At 39.8% G+C, this 25,497-nt stretch overlaps 1 protein-coding gene across 2 annotated transcripts in view; it reads left to right on the plus strand.

Annotated features, from left to right (window-relative positions):
* Nucleotides 1-25,497, plus strand: part of PTPRN2 (protein tyrosine phosphatase receptor type N2) — a 686,806-nt gene that overhangs the window by 624,307 nt on the left and 37,002 nt on the right. For both annotated transcript variants that reach the window (XM_067470369.1, XM_060782574.2), the window contains exons 17-19: nucleotides 4,305-4,382; nucleotides 22,045-22,164; nucleotides 24,556-24,722. In XM_067470369.1, the coding sequence (XP_067326470.1) occupies nucleotides 4,305-4,382; nucleotides 22,045-22,164; nucleotides 24,556-24,722 (365 nt within the window). The remainder of the gene's footprint in view (nucleotides 1-4,304; nucleotides 4,383-22,044; nucleotides 22,165-24,555; nucleotides 24,723-25,497) is intronic.

Consider the following 25,497-nt stretch of genomic DNA (forward strand, 5'->3'; position numbering starts at 1 on the left):
GGGAGGATGGAGGAAGCTTGTTTTGTGCTTCCCTGGAGAGTAGGACACAGAATAATGTCTTCTAACTACAAGAAAGGAGATTCCATCTGAACATGAGGAAGAATTTCCTGACTGTGAGAGCCACTCAGCAGTGGAACTCTCTGCCCCGGAGCGTGGTGGAGGCTCCTTCTTTGGAAGCTTTTAAACAGAGGCTGTATGGCCATCTGTCAGGGGTGATTTAAATGCAATATTCCTGCTTCTTGGCAGGGGTTGGACTGGATGGCCCATGAGGTCTCTTCCAACTGTTTGATTATATGATTCTATGAAGTAGCTTGTGGGAGCCCAGGGTCCATCAGTAATTCCTAGACATTATAGATCCTCATTTTTCAAATGATTTAGGCAATTTGCTTCCAAATGAGAACCGGCATGGTGTAGTGGATGGAGTGTTGGACTGTGATTCTGGAGACTAGGTGTCAAATCCTTCTCAACCATAGAAATCCACTAGATGAACTTGGGCATGTTGCATTTCAACCTTACTGGAAGGCAAAGACAACCCTCTTCTGAATAAATCTTGCCAAGAAAACCCCATGATAAGTTTGTCTTAGGGTCACCATATGTCAGAAATTACTTGAAGGCACACAACAGCAACAAAATGCTTCTGAATACCAGTTGCAGGAGAACATGAAGAAAAAGCTGCTGCTGCTATTTCCATTATATTCTGCATGTAGGCTTCCCAAAAGTATATAATTGCCCTCTGTGGGGAACAAAATGCTGAACTAAATAGTCCTTTGATCTCATCCAGCAGGGTACTTTTTGTATGTTCTTGTGTTCCTCCTGCTCAATGCAGGAAGGTCAAGGGCAGAGCTGGCACAGGCATCCCTTCCACGGTTACGATTTTTGCATGATTGAATAGAGCGCAAAACAGTATACCACAGCAGCTTTTGAATTGTATAGTGAGATGGAAATTATGTGGCCTGCAAAATATCATTGAAGTGCAGTTCTTGGCATTACTCACCATTAGCTATACTGGTATGGTTACTGAGAGTTAATAGTTCAGCAATATCTGGGCCACATAATCTCCCCTCCCATAGTATACCATAATAGACAAACATTCTCATCTATTCTGTAACAGATGGTAACTTCCAATCTTCACCTGAATGGGTCTTCTCCAATGTTGCTTTCAGTTTATTAGAATGTAAGAATTGCAACCGTTTGAGTTATTGTTAATTTGATGACACATTTGATCAGCATTTCCCCATTTAGGATGTTTGCAGGGCTCTAAACTGCAGCTTTCTAACAGCAGTTGAATTTGTCCAAGTCCAATAATGACCTGATTGTAGACTATTTAGAAGGTTTGGGGTATTTTTTAATGTGACAGTGCCACTTACCTCATCACTGACTATGTTCATCTCTCTCTCTCTCTCTCTCTCTCTCTCTCTCTCTCTCTGGTTTATCTTGGCTGTTGTTGTTTGGGTGTTTTATTCTGGTTGCTGTCTCTGAAATTTATGTAGATACTTTAGAAAATAAAAAAAATGAATCAAAACAGAATATATTCCAGCACTTTACCAAAATGATATTTTTCCACCTTGTCCTTATCCTCAATAGCCTAGTTTTTAAATTAGAGGTACAGAGTTGTCACCTTTTCTGGAGAAAAAGGTTTTGGTATATGTTTTATATTTTATTTGTAGAGAGTTCAAACATTTTGCATGAGAGCCAGTGTGGTTTGAATGTTGGACGATGACTTTGAAAACCAGGGCCTGAACCCTCACTTGGCCATGGAAACCCATTGGGTAATCTTGGACAAGTCACACTCTGCCAACCTCAGAAGAAGACAGAGATAAATCTCCTCTGAGCAAATATGGCACAGAAAGCCCCATAATAGGTTCACCCTTTGGGGGTAGCAATGAGTCAGAAACAACTTGGAGGCACACAACAACAAGCATTTTCACAATTTCTTCAAATGACTAATAGCCAGAATTCAACAAACTCTACAATTACTTTCATGTGTCAAAGTTTCTTTAAAACTATATTGTTGTAATGTTATGCATACACAGTACTTGCAAATCAGGCTTGTTCTGAAATCCTGGAAATTTCAAAAATGTTTTGTTATACATGGTTTCAAAGTGAAGGGGGAAATCAAAATTCTGCTGATCACGTCTAAACCCTTGGTTTCACCTAGAACTCTTTAGATCCTCATTAAAAAGCAGATAGTTGAGTATGAATTACTAAGGACTTCATCAGATGGGCAGAGGCAGGAGGGAACAGTCTTACTCCATTCCTGTCATCTTTCCCCATTTTCTCGGATGGACAGTCCTACCACGTCCTTTCCCTGTCTTTCACCCGGTTTCCCCACTCTCTCATGTTTGGAATCAGTTAATGGAGTCTCATGTATTCCCACTGGAATGGGGCTCCCGTGGGGCTCAATTTCCTAAGCACATGAAAATGGAGCCAGAAGTCATGTGTGATTAAGTCCTCAAAGTTGTTGTTTTGGCTGCACTTGGGATACAAAACACTCAAGGGAGAAGTATTATATTAGTAAGAAGGAAAGTGTTCCCAAGTAAAGAAGAGCTTCTGAAAGTAGTGATGAATGAAGCCATGAATAGAATGAAAGGGGATCTGTCACCTAACCAAACAGAATTACTGGGGGTGGGGGGTGTCCCAGAAATCATTCCATACCATTTGCCCAATCATAATTTCCTTCATGCTGATACATGAGCTACAAAGACACAGACAACTGTATTATCCTTCCATCAGAGGGGCGGGTTTTTAGATTGTAAAAATAGGTCTGTGAATAGATTTTAAATCTTGGTTGCTGTGAGTTTTCTGGGCTGTATGACCATGTTCCAGATGCATTCTCTCCTGACATTTCGCCTACATCTATAGCAGGCATCCTCAGAGCTTGTGAGGTTTGTTGGAAACGGGGCAAGTGAGGTTTATATATCTGTGGAAGGTCCAGGGTGGGGGAAAGAACTCTTGTCAGTTTGAGGCAAGTGTGAATGTTGCCATTTTAAACCTCTCCAAGCTGGCAGCTTCCCACAAATATATATTTGAGAGTCAACATCTATTACTCAATGTCTACTTTGATCATTGGTATGACTTATTAGGGTGATTATAATAAACTTTTAAATATTTTAGGTTCTCCTAGTTAACATATTTTTATAAAACCTGGATGCATTTGGGAAACCATTAGTTCAGTGTTTCACTATTTTCAGGATTCAGTACGTGTTAACAGAAATGCGTGTTGTGCACTTGTGATGGCCAGCAGAATGTTAGCCTTGTTCGTGTCTGCATGTGTGTGAGAGAGAGGGTGGGAAGGAAAGAAGGAGAAAAGGGGAATTCTGTTTAAGGGTTGCAATCAATGGGTTTTTGTTCTTATGGTTAAATTCCCATCAGCCGATCTTGTCCTTATCAGGAGAATGGGGCCAAAGATTTAGGACCAGAAACCCACCCATCAGTTTGAAAACACTCTTTGTAACCACCTAATCCTATTTACTCTTCAGGGCTTTGTTTCTGGGAATCTCCTTTCCCCCCTGCTCAGTCACTCTTTGAAATGGATGTAATAATTAAGGTCTTTAAGTAGAACTTCCTCCATTCAGGGTTAGAAAGCTGTGTTTTAAACAAATGAACTAACCAGAAAAGGCCAGGAAGGAATTTGTTTTTCAGTTTTGGCTTGTTTTTAGGTACATGTGCCCTTGAGTGCTGTGATAGAAGTGGAAGAGATACTTAAATGTGCCCAGCATTCCTAATACCCTGTATTGGGGGAAAATGTTTGAAGAGGTTTGTAGGTTGCTATGACACAGAAATCCCTAACTAAATGAATTCTATCAGCAAATGCTGCTTAAATGATCTCACATTACCCATTTAGAAAATAGTTCATTGATTGCTGGACATCTTAGTACTAGATTGCAAGCTTTATTTTGTAGGGGAAAGAAGTTCTTACATTAAGAAAATATAATAAAATAGATTTGCTTTTTTGAAGAAATGAAGAAAGTACTTTTCTTTTTGAGCTGGAAAATGAATGGGATTTTTTATTTATTGTATCAGAAGCAAAGCGAAGGTACCGTTGTAATGTATTTAGAAAGCACAAAGTTTAAAAACTTGTTTTTATATTTTAAAGGTCCTTTGAATAGTAGCTGGCCACTTGGAGTGCCTCTGGTCTTACTATAAGAAGGCCCTCCATTGTGTATGTGGCAGGGGTCAGGTTGCATTGTAACAGCGACCAGAAGCAACTATTACAATGATGGGATTGCATTTATACACTATTTTGTAACAAACTGTCATCTTTTAAACCTCATATCTAAATAGTTTTTATTTATTTTTTTCAGATGGACCATGATCCTAGGAACCCTGCATATATAGCTGCTCAGGGTCCCCTGCCTTCTACCGTCACAGACTTTTGGCAGGTAAAAATTGTCCTTATTTGTCTATTGTTGTATAAGTACTTTTGCTATGCTAATTGCTCACAATCAGTGCAGTAATATTCTGGGCATAAAACAAAATAATGAATTGTGGTCTGTATGCATAGTATCAGGTATGCCATAAAGTAAAAGTAAAGGTTTCCCCTGACTAAGTCTAGCCATGTCTGACTCTGGGAGGTGGTGCTCATCTCCATTTCTAAGCCGAAGAGCTGGTGTTGTCTGTAGACACCTCCAAGATCACATGGCCAGCATGACTGCATGGAGTGGTGTTACCTTCCTGCAGAAGCGGTACCTATTGATCTCTCATTTGCATGTAGACTGTGTATAAATATGATGACGATGATGTGGTTGGAGATGTGGACTTGGTTCAGGTGTATTCTGTCTAGACCTCCATTATATACATGGCAGCTCTCTGAGTCCCTCATCACAGAGAAATGACTGCAGGAAATTGAAAGAGTCAAATACTAGCAAGACAATGTACAAAGCATTTGCTAGGAAAGATAGCAGTTATAGCAGGCATGAACAAACTTCAGCCCTCATGGTGTTTTGGACTTCAACTCCCAGACATCCCAGCCAGCTTACCAGCAGTTAGGAATTGTGGGAGTTGATGTTTAAACACCTGGAGGATGAAGTTTACCTATGCCTGCGCTATGTACTCCTATCAGACATTCGGAGATCTGAAGCCAGGCTGTTCTTCAGAAGAATGCAGAGGAAAGGCTATCCTAGCAACATGGAAAACTGCATTGCATTTGAAATTTGTAGAGAAGGCCTCTCTGCTCCCACTCTGCTGGTTCTAATGGTGTCAGTGGATGTGATGACAACAGGTTTATCTTGAATCCTGTGGATCCACGCACTTTAGGGTTTTAAAAGTCAAAAGCAGCACTTTGAATCATTGGGTTACTGTGAGTTTTCCGGGCTGTATGGCCATGTTCCAGAATGCTTCTGGAACATGGCCATTCAGCCCAGAAAACTCACAGCAACCCAGTGGTTCTGGCTATGAAAGCCTTCAACATCACTTTGAATCATGTCCAGAAATCAACTGGGAACCTGTTGTTGTTGGAATACAAGTCCATTGATTCAGTAACTGGAGTAATCCAACGACATATGAATGCTACAGGTTCCACACTCCCGATTTAAGGCTATGTTTATGTTCCCCTTTTCTGTCTTTTAACAACACAATGCTGTGAAAATAAATCTGTTCATCAATGATTCTGTACCTCAGGCTTTTTCCTTGCATATGTTCCTTTGCCAAGTAATAGTATTGGGATTCTGTGAATGCCTACAGATACATTTTGAGTAATATTCAGGCATTGTTCCTTTGTACAATATAATGAGACTTGCAAAAGATTGGAAGGTTTCATTTGCATACCGCTAATGTAATTTCTGATTTTGTAAGTATTTGCTAGCAAAGGCATATTGCTCTAAGTTGACTGATAATGAGCTGTTGGAAACCACATACATTTACACATCATTGGAACTTCCCTGTGGACCCAAAGAGGTGCTTTCTAATTAGTTTGCTTTCATATTATGAACCGTCATTTCGGCTTTCTCCCACTGGCTTCTTTGTGATAAATCTTAGCTTTTTTATGTAGATTGAGATATTCAATAGATAAAGATATGTAAATTTTAGAGCATCTTAATCTGCATTTCTATTTCCTTGGCTTGACCACTGATCTCTTAGACAAGCAGCTTTGGTGGGTTTTGTACTAAGTGTATGTATTTCTGCAAGGACATCGCTGTTTAGAAATCAGATGTGTATTTCATCCTAGAATAAAGGAAACATTGTAGGCATTTCAGAGCAGCTGTGTTCACATATATACAAGTGCATATGTGTGTTTCGATGATACAGAAAAATGTTTTGAGATGTTTTCATATGTTTTGAGATGTTTTCTGAGCACACAAAATAAAAATTAATATCTGTGCATTGGCAAGCCTATAAGTTTCAGAAAAGGCTACAATACTAAATAGACTAGGGATAATCTCTACTGAAATCATTGCTGTCTTACTGGTTAGATACAGGGATTGTGCCCCATATGATTTTCGTAGAGTAAGGAGTTAAACAACTATATGAAATCTTTGTTTAAAAAGAATGAATTAAACATTATGCAAGATACATAGACTTCAGTACTGCCTTGTTAAAGACATGGAGCAGATATAGGACTGCTTCATAGGTAGTTACCAGTACTGATGTGATATGTAGCTTTGACATTTGCCTAAACTATGACTATTACTACTACTACTACTACTACTATGACTGTTATTTATGCTCCACGTTTTCTTACCACAAAAGAGACTCAAACTAGTCCTCCAGATGTTTTGGACTACACCTATTTTAGTACATCCCAAACCATTGATCATGCTGGAGTTGATAAAACTATGTTGAGTGAAGTTGCTACAAGTACAGTAGAGTCTCTCTTATCCAACCTTCACTCACCCAATGTTCTGTATTATCCAACGCAGTCTGCTTCCCGCCCGGATCCACAACTGCTTCATTACATTGCGATGTTTTGGTGTTAAATTCGTAAATACAGTAATTACTACATAACATTACCATGTACTGAACTACTTTTTCTGTCAATTTGTTGTAAAAAAAATGATGTTTGGATGTTTAATTTGTAAAATCATAATGTAATTTGACATTTAATAGGCTTTTCCTTAATCTCTTTATTATCCAACATCTTCGCTTATCCAACATTCTGCCGGCCCATTTATGTTGGATAAGCAAGACTCTACTGTACCACTTTCAAAATCTAGCTAATTTTATTTATTGATTTATTGTTTCAGGAATAACCAGACAGTTGTATTACATTTTTAACAAAACAAACAGACAGACAGACAAAACACAAAGTTTGCAAGCTTGGTAGTTGATTAAATGTCCTTTGACCAGTATCTGGCCACTTGGAGTGCCTCTGGTGTTGCCGCAAGGAGGTTCTCCTTTGTGCATGTAATGGCGCAGGTTGCATTGCAGCAGGTGGTCAGTGGTTTGCTCTTCTCCACATTCGCATGTTGTGGATTCCACTTTGTAGCCCCATTTCTTAAGGTTGGCTCTGCATTTCGTGGTGCCAGAGCGCAGTCTGTTCAATGCCTTCCAAGTTGCCCAGTTTTCTGTGTGCCCAGGGGGGAGTGGCTCATTTGGTATCAGCCATTCATTGAGGTTCTGGGTTTGAGCCTGCCACTTTTGGATTCTCGCTTGCTGGGGTGTTCCAGCGAGTGTCTTTGTAGATCTTAGAAAACTATTTCTTGATTTAAATTGTTGACATGCTGGCTGATACCCAAACAAGGGATGAGCTAGAGATGTCACCACCTTGGTCCTTTCACTATTGGCTGCTACTTCCTGGCAGATGTCAGGTGGTGCAATACTGGCTAGACAGTATAATTTCTCCAGTGGTGTAGGACGCAGACACCCCATGATAATGCGGCATGTCTCATTAAGAGCCACATTCACTGTTTTAGCGTGGTGAGATGTGTTCCACACTGGGCGTGTATACTCAGCAGCAGAGTAGCATAGCGCAAGGGCAGCTGTCTTCACTGTGTCTGGTTGTGATCCCCAGGTTGTGCCAGTCTAGCTAATGAGTTTGTAAAACAGAATTAGCCTGAGGTGGGCTATTGCCATTACCTTTCCCAAACAGATAAAGCAAAGCCAATAGTATGAAGTGTGAAGTGCAAGTTTTATTCTTTTGTATCCCCTCATCTAAAATTTGCCAATCTTGTGCCATCTAGAGATTTATATCTTTGTAAATTTACAAGAAATACAATTGAGCAGTTCCATAAGCTTCATATTAATCAAAGAGTGAAATTACATAACTATCTAAGGAAGCCAACAAAGTGACCAATGCATAACAGCACAAATGCACAAGTCCAGTACACCTTGGAACATTGGCTACTGAATGCCAATGTACATAGCTACTCTTATTGTTGCCCTGATAATAAGTAAAGGTAAAGATTTCCCCTTGACATTAAGTCTAGTTGTGTCCAACTCTGCGGGTGGTGCTCATCTCCATTTCTAAGCTGAAGAGCTGATGTTGTCCGTAGATGCTTTCAAGGTCATGTGGCCGGCATGACTGCATGGAGCTCAGTTACCTTCCCATAGAAGCTGTACCTATTGATCTATTCACATTTGCATGTTTTCGAACTGCTAGGATGGCAGGAGCTGGGCCTAACAGCAGGAGCTCACCCCGCTCCCCGAATTCGAACCACCAACCTTTCGGAAAGCAAGTTCAGCAGTTCAGTGCTTTAATCCACTGTGCTACCAGGTAGCAGATTAAACCTGATATATACATCTTCACAATTCATCCACAGGTTTATTGTTGGATAGCTAAGTATGCATAAATATATAATACAAACTACAGTAGATAATGTTTGTCTTTTGTCCTTTTGCTGAGGAAACAGGGATTATTTGTAGCCAAACATACATTTATCAGATACTGTCTTTCATAGTGGTAAAGATGATACTTTTTCCCCCTGTGGAGGAGTTTTGGATTGGATATCTTTTAGTAAAAAAATATAGAACATAAATTGTAACAGTAGGGATGTCAAGTGGTGTGAAATTTGTATACCCCAGGCATATGAAGCCACAAACAATCTGGATTTTCCAAATGTTTTATCTCATTTAAATGCTTAGGTGTTGGTGAAAACTACATTTCTGACTGTTTCTTGATTACATGACATGTTCAGAAACTCGGTAAATGACAATTTGATAAAGTTGGAAAGGTTTTTTATTCTAAATCATCGAAATATAAACTTTGCCAGCATCACTCATTTTCCATGTTAGCCTAACGTACAGAAGTAATGGGTAGATTACAGCATCTTTATACAATTTTGGGTCTTAAAGTACAAACACCACCCACGAGGTATGCAAGTATTTTTAGAGCATTTTGAATTTCTCTTTTACCTGCCTGCCTTGAATGATAAAAAACAGTTTTTCAGTTATAACTGGTAGAGTGGACTCAAGGTGTGTTGCATTGTATTACCGACTTCACTTGCGGAAACATTTGTAGCGTACATCCATTTTGAGGGCTTTCTCTAGATGAAATGTCCCTTTTTCCTTTTCCACCAAATTACTTATATATGATGCTTTAGTAAAGACCAGGAAATAGGATCAAAATGCTGGAAGATTCTTATTCCACCCTTGTAGAATTCCACAAATAGGACAATCCTGCATTAGAGATGGAGTAGTGATTTTGTTAACACGACCTCCATAGTCTCCAATGTCTCTCTAAGTCTGATCTGGAGAATGGAGTGTAAGATGATGAAAAGACTGAATTAGTTGGCACTCTGCCCCTTCCTTCCTGATTGATACTTCTACCCTAACCCAATCCTTCTACCAAAGCAAGAGTTTTTCCATTTTCAGAGTGAATATCACCATCCAACTGAAATATTTATTTTAAGAATGGAACTATATCACATTCAGAAATGCCTACTGATATTTGCTTTTAAGTCACCTGTCAATTTATGGTAATCCCTTGATTTCATAGGTTTTTCTTAGGGTAGGGAATACTCAAAAATGTTCTGCCAATTGCCTTCTCTAAAATGTAGCCAGCAGCACCTTGTATTCATTGACTGTCTCCCATCCAAGTATTAACCAGGGCAAAGCTTGCTTAACTTCTAAGATCAGACTTCTAAGATTTGGGCATGTAGGTAAGATACAATAGACCAGTAGTTCCCAACTTGTGGAGTGATCCGCAAAAACTAAAATATGGTCTGCAGCCTCACCGTTACTACACCATTGCAACGAGAGCAACTGGTCTCACAAAACCATCTTACAGTGCCAAGGCAATGGGGATGTCAGGAGGGGAGAGTCTGACTACCCATGAAAGGCATAACAACAACCCTCTTGACTGCTGCTTCTCCTCCTCTTCCTCCCTCCCCCTGAGCACATCCCTTCCATGTGGCACCTGGAAGTGGAGATGCCTAGGTGTCTTCATCTTTAGGTCTGTTCCTGTGGTTATTTGGGGTGCTGATTCAGAAAATTGCATTGGATAGATAACATCAGCTCTAGATTATTAAATATGGCTTTCTGTTGGTGAGCAGATGGTTATTACTGGATGGCATATGATCTGTATCAGAAACTAGAGATTGTGCTGTCGCACGCTGGGCCTGTGCATAAGACTGTAGACAGGACATAAATTCTGTGTGCCCAATGGGACGTCGGGGCTGCCTCAGATTAAAGGCCCTTGGATTTCCTTAAAACAGTCTTTAGATTGCTTAAAGGTTCAACAAAGTTCTTTATTAATGAAAACAAACAGGTACTTGAAGGCTTTTTTAACAGTGTATTGGCTCTCTCTCAATCTTGTCCACAGGGAACAGTCACTATCTTCATAACTGTAACTAATGGGGAAATCCTTAACTTCTAATCTGGGCAGTCTGTCTTTGCCTCTGTTGGCATGAAGCCCCGCATCCGGTACCAACTGCTTCTGGCTTCCGCGAGTGACCCTTACCAAGCAGAGCTTTGTAAACATCCAGGGGAAAAGGAGTTCAGGTTTCAGTGATGGCTGGCTGAAGTCCCTCAGCAAAGAAGCTGTAGGGCTGTATAACCCCGGCCAAACTGTGGGCTGAATATCTCCCCGGCTAAGCCGTAGAAGACGAAGCTTTCTACAGGAGCTCTTGGTATTACGTCCTGCATGAAAGGCTTCTCTGTGTGGACTGAACTGAAAATGGCTCCAATTCCTCCAAAACCCAAAAGGGGGTGGGACCAGGGAACCTAACGATAATTGACAGATGGCTTGCCCTATGATTGCAGCCAAAAGAAGCCACCTATCTGCAGAGCCCCTGAAACTTAGGACTACAAACAAAACATTCAATGCAAAGCAAACAAATGGTTCAGATATGGTTCAGATATGTGGATGACACTTTCACCATTTGGAGCCATGGAGAAGAAGAACTCAACAGGTTCCTGGAACATCTTAACAGCATCCACCCTAACATCCAGTTCACTATGGAAAAAGAAAAGGAAGGAAGATTGCCTTTTCTAGATGTCCTAGTCATCCGTAAACCAGATCAACAACTGGGTCACACCGTTTACAGAAAACCCACACACACAGATAGATATCTACATAAAAACTCCAACCATCACCCAAGTCAAAAAAGAAGCACCATTAAAGCCTTGGCAGACCGTGCAAAAAGAATCTGTGAACCCCACCTCCTCCAAGATGAACTGAACCACCTCAACTGGGCTCTACAGGCCAATGGATATTCCACCTCAGACATCAGAAGAGCTGAAAGACCAAGAACAAGCCACAAGAGTAAAGATGAAGATCCACCCCGAGGAAAAGTGTTCCTGCCATACATCAAGGGAACCACTGATCGCATAGGAAAGCTGATGAGGAAACACAACATACAAACAATCTACAAACCCACCAAGAAAATCCAACAAATGCTACGTTCAGCAAAGGACAAGAGGGATCCTCTCACCTCTGCAGGAGTCTACCGTATACCATGCAGCTGTGGACAAGTCTACATAGGGACCACCAAACGCAGCGCCCAAACAAGAATCCAGGAACATGAAAGGCACTGCAGACTACTCCAACCAGAGAAATCAGCCATAGCAGAGCACCTGATGAACCAACCTGGACACAGCATTTTATTTGAGAACACAAAAATGCTGGACCACTCTCACAACCACCATGTCAGACTACACAGAGAAGCCATTGAAATCCACAAACATGTGGACAATTTCAACAGAAAGGAAGAAACCATGAAAATGAACAAAATCTGGCTACCAGTATTAAAAAATTCTAAAATTAAAACAGCAGAGAGAAAAACAGGCAGGGACATCTAAGCACCTATCATTAAGAGTCTGCTCCAGGCACAGTCAGCCCATTGTATGCTAATCAAGGTGGTCAGTTGAAAAGATTCACACCTAGCCCAACTTACAAAAGCCTTTTGTCTCACCCTGGTCAGTCCACAGATATATAAACCCCTTTTTTCCCAGCTCCAGCAGACCTCTGAGGAAGCCTGCCATAGATGCAGGCGAAACGTCAGGAGAAATGCCTCTAGAACATGGCCATATAGCCCGAAAAAACCCACAAGAACTGAAAGCAAACAAAATTGGAGCTCCTGGTGCAGTTGTACCTGCACAGAGATGACGTGGTCTATCCAATACGGTTTTCGGTATGAGCATCCCAGATAACCAAACCGAATCTAAAGTTGACCAAAAACAGATTCGTAACCCTTTTGGTGCTAATGTTGGAGAGTGGTCCCTGGTCAAAAAAAGGTTGGGAACCACTGCAATAGACCCATTAAATCAAGTATTGACTTACCATTCAGCAACTGAGTCAATGGACTTACTCTAGCAGAGAGAGATTTTATCAAAATACTCATATTTGTATCCCTTCTTTTATAATGGGATATTCTTGACAATATATGGATAAAACAAACAATGTAAAGCAATTCCACTTTAAAACAATATAATAGCTAAATCGAGATGAGAACGTTGCTACAACCAAAGTTAAAACATCTTGAAAGATTGCAGCATTTAAAATGTACATGTATCAGTCATGTAAGTTGTGCCCCAGTAACAAAGTCACATCTTGCTTTGATTTAGGTCCTGATGGCAAAACATTCTTCAATCAATCAGTTTCTTTGCATCAAGAAGTATTACAAGTATTAGCTCAAGAAGGGTTATTTATGTACTTATCGTGTCAGAAGCAAATTTAGGGTACAATTATAATGTGTTTAAAAACACAAAGTTTAAAAGTTGGGATTATACTAAATGTCCTTTGACCAGTAGCTGGCCCAGTTGGACTGTCTCTGGTGTCTCTGTAGGAAGGTCCTCCATTCTGCATGTGGCAGGGCTCAGACTGCATTGTAGTAAGAGGTCTGTGGTTTGCTCTTCTCCACACTCACATGTTGTGGACTCCACTTTGTGGCCCCATTTCTTACGGTTGACTCTGCACCTTATGGTGCCAGAGCACAGTCTTTCAGCACTTTCCAAGTTGTCCAGTCTTGTGTGCCCAGGTGGGAGTTTCTCATTCAGCATCAGCCATGGATTGCGGTTCTGGGTTTTAGCCTGCCACTTTTGGGCTCTCGCTTGCTGAGGTGTTCCTGGAAGTATCTCTGTAGATCTTAGAAACCTATTTCTTGATTTAAGGTATTAGCATGCTGGCTGATATCTGAACAGAGGATGGGCCAGAGATGTCACTGCCTTGTTCCTTTCATTATTGGCTGCTACTTCCAGATGGATGTTGGGTGTTGTGATACCAGCTAAACAGTATAATTTCTCCAGTAGTAGACATCCAGTGGTAATGTAGCATGTCTCATCAAGAAAGGTGGGTGGAAGAGAATGCAATTTTTAAAAGAGGGCAAAAACATTGTAGATATCAAAGTGTTAAATATAGCTGTAATATCCTAGAATTTGATAGCTGGGATTCACTTGTATTGCTAGCTGGCGTGTCATGCACTTCATAAAATGACTTGCAAAGAAAAATGGTACCCGAGGGTAATTTTTGAAATTGTTTGTTTAAATTAACTTTCATTTGGATTTATGCTGAAAGGAAATTTGCAGAGATTTGAGGCAGCTCCTCTCTCTATCAAGAAGTGCTGCTGGGTGGTTGGGTTTTTTTTAGCCAATGCAAAGAAAGAGGTGCCAAACTGTAAGGATTCCTCTCCCTCTCTCTAAATGAGTGGGCTTTCATAATGTTACACTTGGGTGGCACAAGCAACTGCTAGATGATTAGTTTATGACCTAGATCATTGTGTTTTTATTGCACTCATAAAAGCCATGTTTCTCCTCATTTTCGTAATGGCTTCATTGAGCTTCTATACCTTCTCAAGGAACATTAAATCGTTATACGATCGAAGAGCCAGCTAGCCTGCCAATTTGTTGTCATTTTTTAACACAGATCTGTTGAAGTCAGAAACAGAGTTCAGAATTTTAAGAAGTCTTGCGAATTAGCAGAATCAACAGCATGTTTGGAATATTCTGGGGGGTTATTCTTATTATTTTGAGCTGAAATTAACTATAGAAAATATAGAAAAACAATTTTGAAATACTCATTTCTGCTGTCAGTTCGGTGCTTTCTCTGCATTGATTAGAAATGATGGTGAAATTCTCTACAATTACCAATGTACCGTATATACTCAAGTATAAGCTGACCCGAATATAAGCCGCATTACCTAATTTTACCACAAAAACCTGGGAAAACGTATTAACTCAAGTATGAGCTGAGGATGGGAAATGCAGCTGCTACTGGTAAATTTCAAAATAAAAATAAATACCAATAAAATTACATTAATTGAGGCATCAGTAGGTTAAATGTTTTTGAATATTTCCATAAAACTGTAATTTAAAATAAGACCTTCCAGATTAAACCATTATTCTAACTTTCTTCAATGTAAATGTGCTTACATATCCTTCCAATAATAATACGGTGAAATAATAAATGCAATAATAATAATAATAATAATAATAATAATGGAATAAAATAATGAAATGTAATAATAACAGTAATAATAGAGTAAAATAATAAATGTAATAATAATATATAATCTATATATATAAATTGGTTAGGGGCATCCAACGAGGAAACAAAACTCAAAAAACCCCCAACGAAACTTAACCAAAATTCCCATGCCCATAACACAACCCACAAGGTACAAACATATCTACTCAAAATGAAAAACAACACAACAACACACTCACAAAACGGCAAAACAACAAAACTCAAAAATCCCCCAACGAAACTTAACCAAAATTCCCATGCCCATAACACAACCCACAAGGTACAAACATATCTACTCAAAATGAAAAACAACACAACAACACACTCACAAAACAGCAAAACAACAAAACTCAAAAATCCCCCAACGAAACTTAACCAAAATTCCCATGCCCATAACACAACCCACAAGGTACAAACATATCTACTCAAAATGAAAAACAACACAACAACACACTCACAAAACGGCAAAACAACAAAACTCAAAAATCCCCCAACGAAACTTAACCAAAATTCCCATGCCCATAACACAACCCACAAGGTACAAACATATCTACTCAAAATGAAAAACAACACAACAACACACTCACAAAACGGCAAAACAACAAAACTCAAAAATCCCCCAACGAAACTCAACCAAAATTCCCATGCCCATAACACAACCCACAAGGTACAAACATATCTACTCAAAATGAAAAACAACACAACAACACACTCACAAAACGGCAAAAGGATAAAACTCTAAAAAAAACAATGAAACTTAACCAAAATTCCCATGCTCATAACACAACCCACAAGGTACAAACATATTACTCAAAATGAAAAACAACACAACAACACACTCAAAACGGCAAAAAAACAAAACTCAAAAAAACCCCAACGAAACTTAACCAAAATTCCCATGCCCATAACACAACCCACAAGGTACAAACGTATCTACTCAAAATGAAAAACAACACAACAACACACTCACAAAACGGCAAAACAACTGAGCATGCGCATTGGCGCCCAGCTGCAAGTTCCCTGGCGCGCGCACATGCCCTTCCGGCCAACGTTCCCTCTGCAGAAACCATGCCCACTCCAAGCCCCGCCGTGCTGCTTCCCGCACACACACACACCCCTGCCGCACACACACACACAACCCCACACTCCATCACTCCCCCCGCCGCCACACACACACACGCAACCCCACTCCCCCCGCCGCCGCACACACACACGCAACCCCACACTCCATCACTTCCCCCGCTGCCGCACGCACACACGCAACCCCACTCCCCCCGCCGCACACACACACGCAACCCCACGCTCCATCACTCCCCCCGCCGCCGCACGCACACACGCAACCCCACCCCCCCGCCGCCGCACACACACACACAACCCCACGCTCCATCACTCCCCCCCCCGCCGCCGCACACACACACGCAACCCCACGCTCCATCACTCCCCCCGCCGCTGCACACACACACACAACCCCACACTCCATCACTCCCCCACCCCAATCTTACCTCCTTTTACTTCACGCCCCCTCCAAATCCCACCCCGCCCCTTCCCGCCCTGTCAAAATCTAGGAAAGACAGGAAGGAAGGAAAGAAGGAAGAAAGAGAAAGGGAGGTAAAGAAAAAGGGGGAAGGAAGGAAAGTTAGAGAAAGAAGGAAGAAGAAAAGGAAAGAAAAGGAAAGATGGAAGGAAAGGAAAGAGAGACAGCAGAAAAGAAAGAAAAAGGGGGAAGGAAGGAAAGAGATAGAGAAAGAAGAGGAGAAGGAAAGATGGGAGGGAAGGAAGGAAGGAAGGAGGGAAAGAAGGAGAGAAAGAGGGAAGATTGGCCACAGCAACACGTGGCGGGTAAAGGTTGTTATTTCTATTATTATTATTATTATTATTATTATTATTATTATTATTATTATGCTATTGTTCCTATGAGACCCTGGAGGAATGGGAGAGGTGTCAGGTCCCAGAGGCAATGCATTGCATTATTGTTATTGTTATGATGGTGGTAAAATAAAAGGAAATAAAAAGTGAAAGAAGGAAGCAAACAGGGAGGGAAGAAAGGCAAAGGAAGAAAGGGGGAGGGAATGAAGGAAAGAGAGAAGGATGAAACCAAGTAGTGAAAGAAAGAAAGAAAGAAAGAGGTAGAGAAGGAAGAAAGGAGAGAAAGGGGGAGGAAAAGGGGGAAGGAATAGGTAGGGACCTCTCTTTCATAATAGTCCAGATATCTACCTCAACTTTGTTTTACTATAGGCCACAGCAACGCGTGGCAGGGCACAGCTAGTAATATATATAATATATAATGCTTCCTCTTCATCCTGGAAAGAAGTGACAGGTGGAGTGCCGCAGGGTTCCGTCCTGGGCCCGGTCCTGTTCAACATCTTTATTAATGACTTAGATGAAGGGTTAGAAGGCAGGATCATCAAGTTTGCAGGCGACACCAAATTGGGAGGGATAGCCAATACTCCAAAGGACAGGAGCAGGACTCAAAACGATCTTGACAGATTAGAGAGATGGGCCAAAACTAACAAAATGAAGTTCAACAGGGACAAATGCAAGATACTCCACTTTGGCAGAAAAAATGAAATGCAAAGATACAGAATGGGGGACGCCTGGCTCGAGAGCAGTACGTGTGAAAAAGATCTTGGAGTCCTCGTGGACAACAAGTTAAACATGAGCCAACAATGTGATGTGGCGGCAAAAAAAGCCAATGGGATTTTGGCCTGCATCAATAGGAGCATAGTGTCTAGATCTAAGGAAGTAATGCTACCCCTCTATTCCGCTTTGGTTAGACCACACATGGAATATTGTGTCCAATTCTGGGCACCACAATTCAAGAGAGATATTGACAAGCTGGAATGTGTCCAGAGGAGGGCGACTAAAATGATAAAGGGTCTGGAGAACAAGCCCTATGAGGAGCGGCTTAAGGAGCTAAGCATGTTTAGCCTGAAGAAGAGAAGGCTGAGAGGAGATATGATAGCCATGTATAAATATGTGAGAGGAAGCCACAGGGAGGAGGGAACTAGCTTGTTTTCTGCTTCCCTGGAGACTAGGATGCGGAACAATGGCTTCAAACTAAAAAAGAGGAGATTCCATCTGAACATGAGGAAGAACTTCCTGACTGTGAGAGCCGTTCAGCAGTGGAACTCTCTGCCCCGGAGTGTGGTGGAGGCTCCTTCTTTGGAAGCTTTTAAACAGAGGCTGGATGGCCATCTGTCAGGGGTGATTTGAATACAATATTCCTGCTTCTTGGCAGGGGGTTGGACTGGATGGCCCATGAGGTCTCTTCCAACTCTATGATTCTATTCTATGATTCTATATAGTAAAATAATAAATGTAATAATAGAGTAAAATAATGTAAATGTAATAAAAGTAATAGAGTAAATAATAGCAATGTAATAATAACAGTAATAATAGAGTAAAATAATAAATGTAATAATAATAACGACAGTAAAATAGTAAATTTAATAAAATAATAATAAAGTAAAATAATAAATGTAATAATAATGACAGTAAAATAGTAAATTTAATAAAATAATAATAGAGTATATAATGACAATGTAACAATAATAGTAATACTAAAGTAATAAATGTAATAATAATGAATAGAGTGAAATAATAAATGTAGTAATAGCAATAATAAATAGAATAAATAATAAATGTAATAGTAATTAGAGTAAAATAACAAATGCAATAATAAGAGAGTAAAATAATGTAAATGTAACAATAATAAATAGGGTAAAATGATAAAGGTAATAATAATAACAGAGTAAAATAATAAATAGCTTTGACTTGAGTATAAACTAGGGGGGGGGGGGTTCAGCCTAAAAAAAGGGCTGAAAACTCAGCTAATACTTGAGTATATTTGGTAATTAGAATGAGAAAATGGTTTTTTGGGGGAGGGGGGAGAGTACAGAGTCACCATAAAGTACATTAAACAAAGTTTTGCTCTTCCATATTCAAAGAAAAATTGGAAAATGACTACCCCAAAGCATTACAGCACATACACCTTTATCCTTTTCTAAATGTTTTAGGGTGTATGTGTGAAAAGGCTATCTTCATAAAAGATGCATTCTTTAAATGAAATTATGTAAAAATGAATCCATGGCACACAAAGAAGGAAGCTTTTAATTGAATGTAACATCTCTCTGCTGCTTACCCAAATGCCCCCCTCTTTTTTTCTTGTTTACTTCATTTACATTTCAATGCAGTTGCTGATAAATATTTCTGTGAAATAAATGTAACCCTTTTTCCGAAAGATCAGTTTCCCTTTCATGAGGTAATTTTATATGCTAATAAAAAGACAATGGAAATTGCATGCAAATATAGCATCAATGTACACCATAATAATGAAGACTTTTAGTGATTATGCAGCTCCATATTAATTCACTGGAGGGTTTTTGTTCACCACAGGCTGCGTTCGTAACATACGTATACATCCTGGCTTTTTTTTTCATTTCTGTATGAATAAAACATATAGAAAATCTTTAACTGTGAATGCCTACCTTTTTTTAAAAAAAACACACTTATTTACTTGTTGTTTTGGGTCTGTTATAATTATTGAGAAGTCTTACAGTCAAAATTTCTGTGTTGTGTATTTAGATATATTCATAGTCCAGAGAGTATGTTGCATTATCTTTTGAGATAAGTGTTAATATATTGTCAAAGGCTTTCATGTCTGGAATCACTGGGTCGCTGTGAGTTTTCTGGGCTGTATGTTCCAGAAGCATTCTCTCCTGACGTTTTGCCTGCATCTATGGCAGGCATCCTCAGAGCTTGTGAGGACCATAGCCTGCCATAGATGCAGGTGAAACATCAGGAGATGATGCTTCTGGAACATGACCATGCAGCCCAAAAATCTCACAGCAACCCTAAATGTTAATAGTTGGTGCCTGTGTCCAGTAATACCAAAACCTATGATTCATTTGCTTATGAACAGATCTTGATTATTGCTAGAAAGATTTACTCAGGGCGGTTAAGGAAACAAGAAGAAAGAGGATAAATTACATACAAATGCTTTTCCAGAAATCTATTAGTTTTATTTTATACTAGCTGTCCCCTGCCATGTGCTGCTGTGGCCCAGTCTGTTTATATGTGTTTTGTGTGTATATATTTGTGTATATGTGTATTTGTGTGTGTGTATGGTTTTGCGCATGCGTTGTAATGTAATTTTGTGCAATTTTTGTGCATGTGTTGTAATGTAATTGGCTTTTTAAGTCTCTTCTGTGTTTTTCGGTGTTTTTTATGAGTGATGGTCACTTGTTAGCCTGATAGGTGTCTTGTGTCCAAATTTGGTGTCAATCCATCCAATGGTTTTTGAGTTACGTTAATCCCACAAACAAACATTACATTTTTATTTATTTTATTATTTATTTTATTTAAATGTTTTCTATACTGATCTTCTCACCTCCAGGAGGGACTCAGATCTGGTTCACAACATGTGTTCATATACAAAATACAGACCACACAATGCATTATCATTACACATTAAAAACATATTACAATACAACATCGTCATCATCACAATTACACAGCCATTTTATTTATATAGACTAGGTGTATCCCCGCGTGTTGCTGTGGCCAACCTTCCCCCCTCTTTCTCTCCTTTATTTCTCTCCTTCCTGCCTCCCTCCCTCTTTCCTTCCTTCCCCTTTTTTTCTTTCATTCTCTCCTTCCTTCCTTCCATCCTTCCTTCTCTATCTCTTTCCTCCTCCCCCTCTTTCTCTCCTTTCTTCCTTCTCTACCTATTCTTGGACTGCAACTCCCAGCAGTCCTCCTGATTGATCTATCTACTTACTGTCTATCTCTATCTAATCTATATATCTTATCTATCTGGAGGATTTGCTGGGAGTTGCAGCCCAGGAATACGAAATAGGAAATATGTGTGGATTGGGATGCTCTCAAAGAAGTCCAAGGAGAATCAAGTTTGTAGCTTGGAAGCAGTGCATTTGGAGCATCCTCCTCCCCTAAAGGGACAGATCTAGGGGATGCTGGGAGATGTTGTTTTCACACATGTGCTGTATCATCATTTAGCCTTTTGGGTTTTTAAGTCCTTTCTGGTTTTTTGGGAGGGGTTTATGAGTGATGCTCACTCGTTGGTCTGTTAGGGGTGTAGTGTCCAAATTTAATGTCAATTTGTCCAGTGGTTTTTGAGTTATGTTAATCCCACAAATGAACATTGCATACTGGACCACTCTAACAACCACCATGTCAGACTACACAGAGAAGCCACTGAAATCCACAAGCATTTGGACAATTCCAACAGAAAGGAGGAAACCATGAAAACGAGCAAAATCTGGCTACCAGTATTAAAAAACTCTAAAATTAAAACAGCAAAACAGCAGAGGGAAAACAATCAGGGACATCTAATCACCTCTCAACAAAATATTGCTCCAGGCACTGCCAGGCCTTCAAATGCTAATCAAAGTGGTCAGTTGAAACATTCACACCTAGCTCCAGCAGAAAAGAGTTCTTTGTCCCACCCTGGTCTTCCCACAGATATATAAACCCATTTTCCTAGTTTATATATTGGGACTTTTTCTTACCTCTGAGGATGTTTGCCATAGATGCAGGCAAAACGTCAGGAGAGAATGCCTCTAGAACATGGCCATATAGCCTGAAAAAAACCTACAACAACCCAGTGATTCTGGCCATGAAAGCCTTCGACAATACATTGAACATTATATTTCTATTTATATAGATGAATGCAGATTTTTATAGCTGTTCCATTAGTGTCATCGCTCAGCTCATGATCATTGAATGTGGCAAATAGAAAACATAGCTAAACATACTAGGAGTGTTTCTGCTTGTCACAGCATGCTGGATTTTACTGGTGTGGTCTTTGTTGCACACATTCATCCTGAGCTTGCATTTATCAACAACACACACAATACATTCGACTTTCCATTGTTTACTCTGAAAATTATGGCTGTGAAAATGGGGGGGAAAGGAAAGATGATAGATCATTCTAAAGATGGATCTTTTTGAAAACTGTTTGGAGGAATTCTTTGCCGATTCTTCAATATTGCATGTGAACATAACAAAATATGATGCCAGTTTGCTCAGAGATTTGGAAGCAGCTGCAGGGGAAAAGTGTCTAATGAAAATGAAAAGCATTTCCTGTGAATGGAATAAATTTCAATTGTGTGCCTGAGTGCCGTAATTATACATGTCATGCCGTAATTAGGCAGTCACAGTGTGGCCACGGTGTCTTTCTTTGTCTGCAGATGGTCTGGGAAAACGGCTGTGTCGTTATTGTCATGCTGACACCCCTCGCCGAAAGCGGAGTCAAGCAGTGCTACCACTATTGGCCAGATGAAGGGTCAAACCTCTACCATATCTATGAGGTACTTAAACAAAATATCTGCTTGTAAACCTGACAGTAAGTGTGTGGATTGATTTCATACAGAGCAAAATATTGCTTAATGGGATTTGACCTGCAAACTGAGCTGAGGTCTACCATAAAATGCAATCTTGTGGTTCCTGAATCATTTCAGCCTCATTGGAAATTCTATGCATATCTTGATAGCATGGGTAGCAGAAAGCAATTCTGTGCGGATGCTAAATAAATATATCTATATCACTGAAGAGGTTTGTAAATTAGAATGTTTTTTTTTTCTCTCCAAGAGTTTAAAATACAAATGGGGAAAGAATTAAGATTTACACTTTGAGGAAAATATTGCGTCCATAAATATTCAACAGCTGCTATGGGCTTTACAGCTTGTAAAAAGCTGGTGTATCATTCCGGTAATTAAACTGTTTTTTTATTATTTATTTTTTTCAATTTGGGCCTATAAATGTGCATAACTAGCTTGCTCCAAAAAGCAAATTTGCACTCTTGTAACTATAACAACAATCTCTGCAAAGCAACTCAGGGCAGATTTGTTTAGTTCTCCTGCTAATTCCTCTATACAAGACCCCTGTATCTAGTAACTTAAAAAAAAAAAAATTTCGTCTATGCCTAACCATTCTGACCATGCTGATAGATCTTTGTTTATCTATTGGGACTTTTTCTCCCAGCTGTCTCTAATGAAACCTAGGATAGTTTGTGTCTGGTATTTCTATCTTGCCCACTGCTGTGCCGAAAGGTCGGCGGTTCAAATCTGGGGTGCGGGGTGAGCTCCCATTTGTCAGCTCCAGCTTCTCAGGCGGAGACAATTTTTTAGAAATGCATAGAAGTCTCATGTGGACAGTGAAGATGTATACATTGCCCCATGCATGCAGATAGTACACTGACTGTATGCCAAAATTCTTTTGTACTGGAGTAATTGTGGATATTTTTACATTGTACATATTTAAAGCAGACCCAGAAACACATGTTTGCATAAGACAAATTCATGTGCCATTCATTTTCAACCAAGGTAAATGTGCACGCTTGCATTTGAGCTGCTCTAACACCATTTAATTTAAGACTATTTGTAAACTGGCCGAACAAATCATAGTGCCCATGCATAATTTTCAAGGCAATTCTGCTATTCTAGTATTGCAAGGGCATTACTCAATATTGGGAACCTGTAATATTGGTCCTGTTACCCTGGATTACAATAATTTTCCAAGGTATCTAGGATAAAATCAAATACTTCATGTATAAAAGTATGTGCTTATCTGCTGAACGATGCTAGTGCTGCTAATATTTAGGTTTGGAATACAAGACACGATGTTATTAGGAAGAATAGGCTGATTCAGCAAAAAACATGAACCATACGGTTTCTCTGGGATCAAATAGAGTAAGCCCTAGGTTGCTGTGAGTTTTCCGGCCTATATGGCCATATTCCAGAAGCCTTGGCCATACATGGCCATACAGTCTGAGAAACTCATAGCAACCCCATTTAGACTACTGCAATGCGCTCTACGTGGGGTTGCCTTTGAAGTCTGTTCAGAAGTTGCAAATAGTCCAATGCGCTGCATGATGTTAACTGGGGTGTTGCACAGTGAGCATACAACTCCCCTGTTGCAGCAACTCCACTGGCTGCCTATTAGCTACCAAGCACAATTCAGCATGCTGGCTTTAGCCTTGTGGTTCTCAACCTTCCTAATGACGCAACCCCTTAATAAGGTTCGTCATGTTGTGGTGACCTTGAACCATAACATTATTTTCATTGCTACCTCATAACTGTCATTTCGCTACTGTTATGAATCGTAATGTAAATACCTGATATGCAGGATTTATTTTCATTCGCTGGACCAAATGTAGCACTAATATCTGATATGCCCAAATATGAATATTGGTGAGGTTGGAGGGACTGACTTTGTCATTTGGGAGTTGTAGTTGCTGGGATTTATAGTTCACCTACAATCAAAGAGCATTCTCAACTCCACCAATGATGGAATTGAAGCAAACTTGGCACTCAGAACTCCCATGACCAACAGAAAATACTGGAAGAGTTTGGTGAGAATTGATCACTCACATTCTCATGTTTTTGAACTGCTAAGTTGGCAGAAGCTGCGGCTAACAGCAACCGTCAACCTTTCGGTCATCAAGTTCAGCAGCTCAGTAGTTTAACCCACTGCACCACTGGCCCTAAAAATGCGTAAATTCCTGTTAATGTGGAAAACTTTGGACAATTTCTCAAAAGCATCATGACATGCGACTAAATGATATTTATTTCAAGTGAAGTCTATCATCATTTGAAATGAAAGCTGTTCCCAGTGGACTATTGGTTTGATTGATATGACATTTGATGCATTTACACTGTATCCTTTGTTTATTCAGTTTGTGCTTTTCATATTATCTGTAGGTAAATCTAGTCTCTGAGCACATCTGGTGTGAAGATTTCCTTGTGAGAAGCTTTTACTTGAAAAACCTTCAAACGAATGAGACTCGGACAGTGACGCAATTCCATTTCCTTACTTGGCATGACCAGAACGTTCCTCCTTCCGCAAGGTCCCTTTTGGATTTCCGCAGGTAAAAGCACAAAGAATCAATCATTTAAGATTTCAGAGTATGAATTTGCATGGTTTGGTATTGTTGTAGTGTTTAAATTTGTTTAAACTCTTGCTCTGTTTAACATGTTTTTATCTTGTGCATGTTATTTATGCTTTTAATCTGGAACTGTTTTAAATTGCTTATTTATAATTCCAATTTCAAACTACAGACAGAAACAAAGGCACAATCCTTAAAGTACAAGTCTCCGAGACGTATTACAGACAATAGCACAGCTAGCTACCATTAATTTCAGACAGAATTCATGAACTAGAAATTGCTGTCCCACGATCATATGATAATAAATAAAATTAAAAGTATTATTTAAAGCTATCGGTACAGATACTGCTAGGTCAGCCCTTTGTTGTTTTTCATTCGTTCAGTCATCTCCGACTCTTCGTGACCTCATGGACCAGCCCACGCAGTAGAGAACAATAATAACAATAATAGCAATAATTGCAATACGTGTTGTCAAAGGCTTTCATGGCCAGAATCACTGAGTTGCTATGAGTTTTCTGGGCTGTATGGCCATGTTCCAGAAGCATTCTCTCCTGACGTTTCACCCATGAATGTGGCAAAATGTCAGGAGAGAATGCTTCTGGAACGTGGCCATACAGCCCGGAAAATTCACAGAAATCTAATAATAATAGTAGTTTTATTTCTTGCCTGTCTCTCCTCACAGCTCAAGGTGGGTTACAGCATTACTAAAACATAAAGAAACACATAATCATTTTAAAACAAACCACAAAATACACAT

Source organism: Anolis sagrei, chromosome 6 (genome assembly GCF_037176765.1).
Source record: "Anolis sagrei isolate rAnoSag1 chromosome 6, rAnoSag1.mat, whole genome shotgun sequence".
In the NCBI taxonomy this organism is placed as follows: Eukaryota; Metazoa; Chordata; class Lepidosauria; order Squamata; family Dactyloidae; genus Anolis; species Anolis sagrei.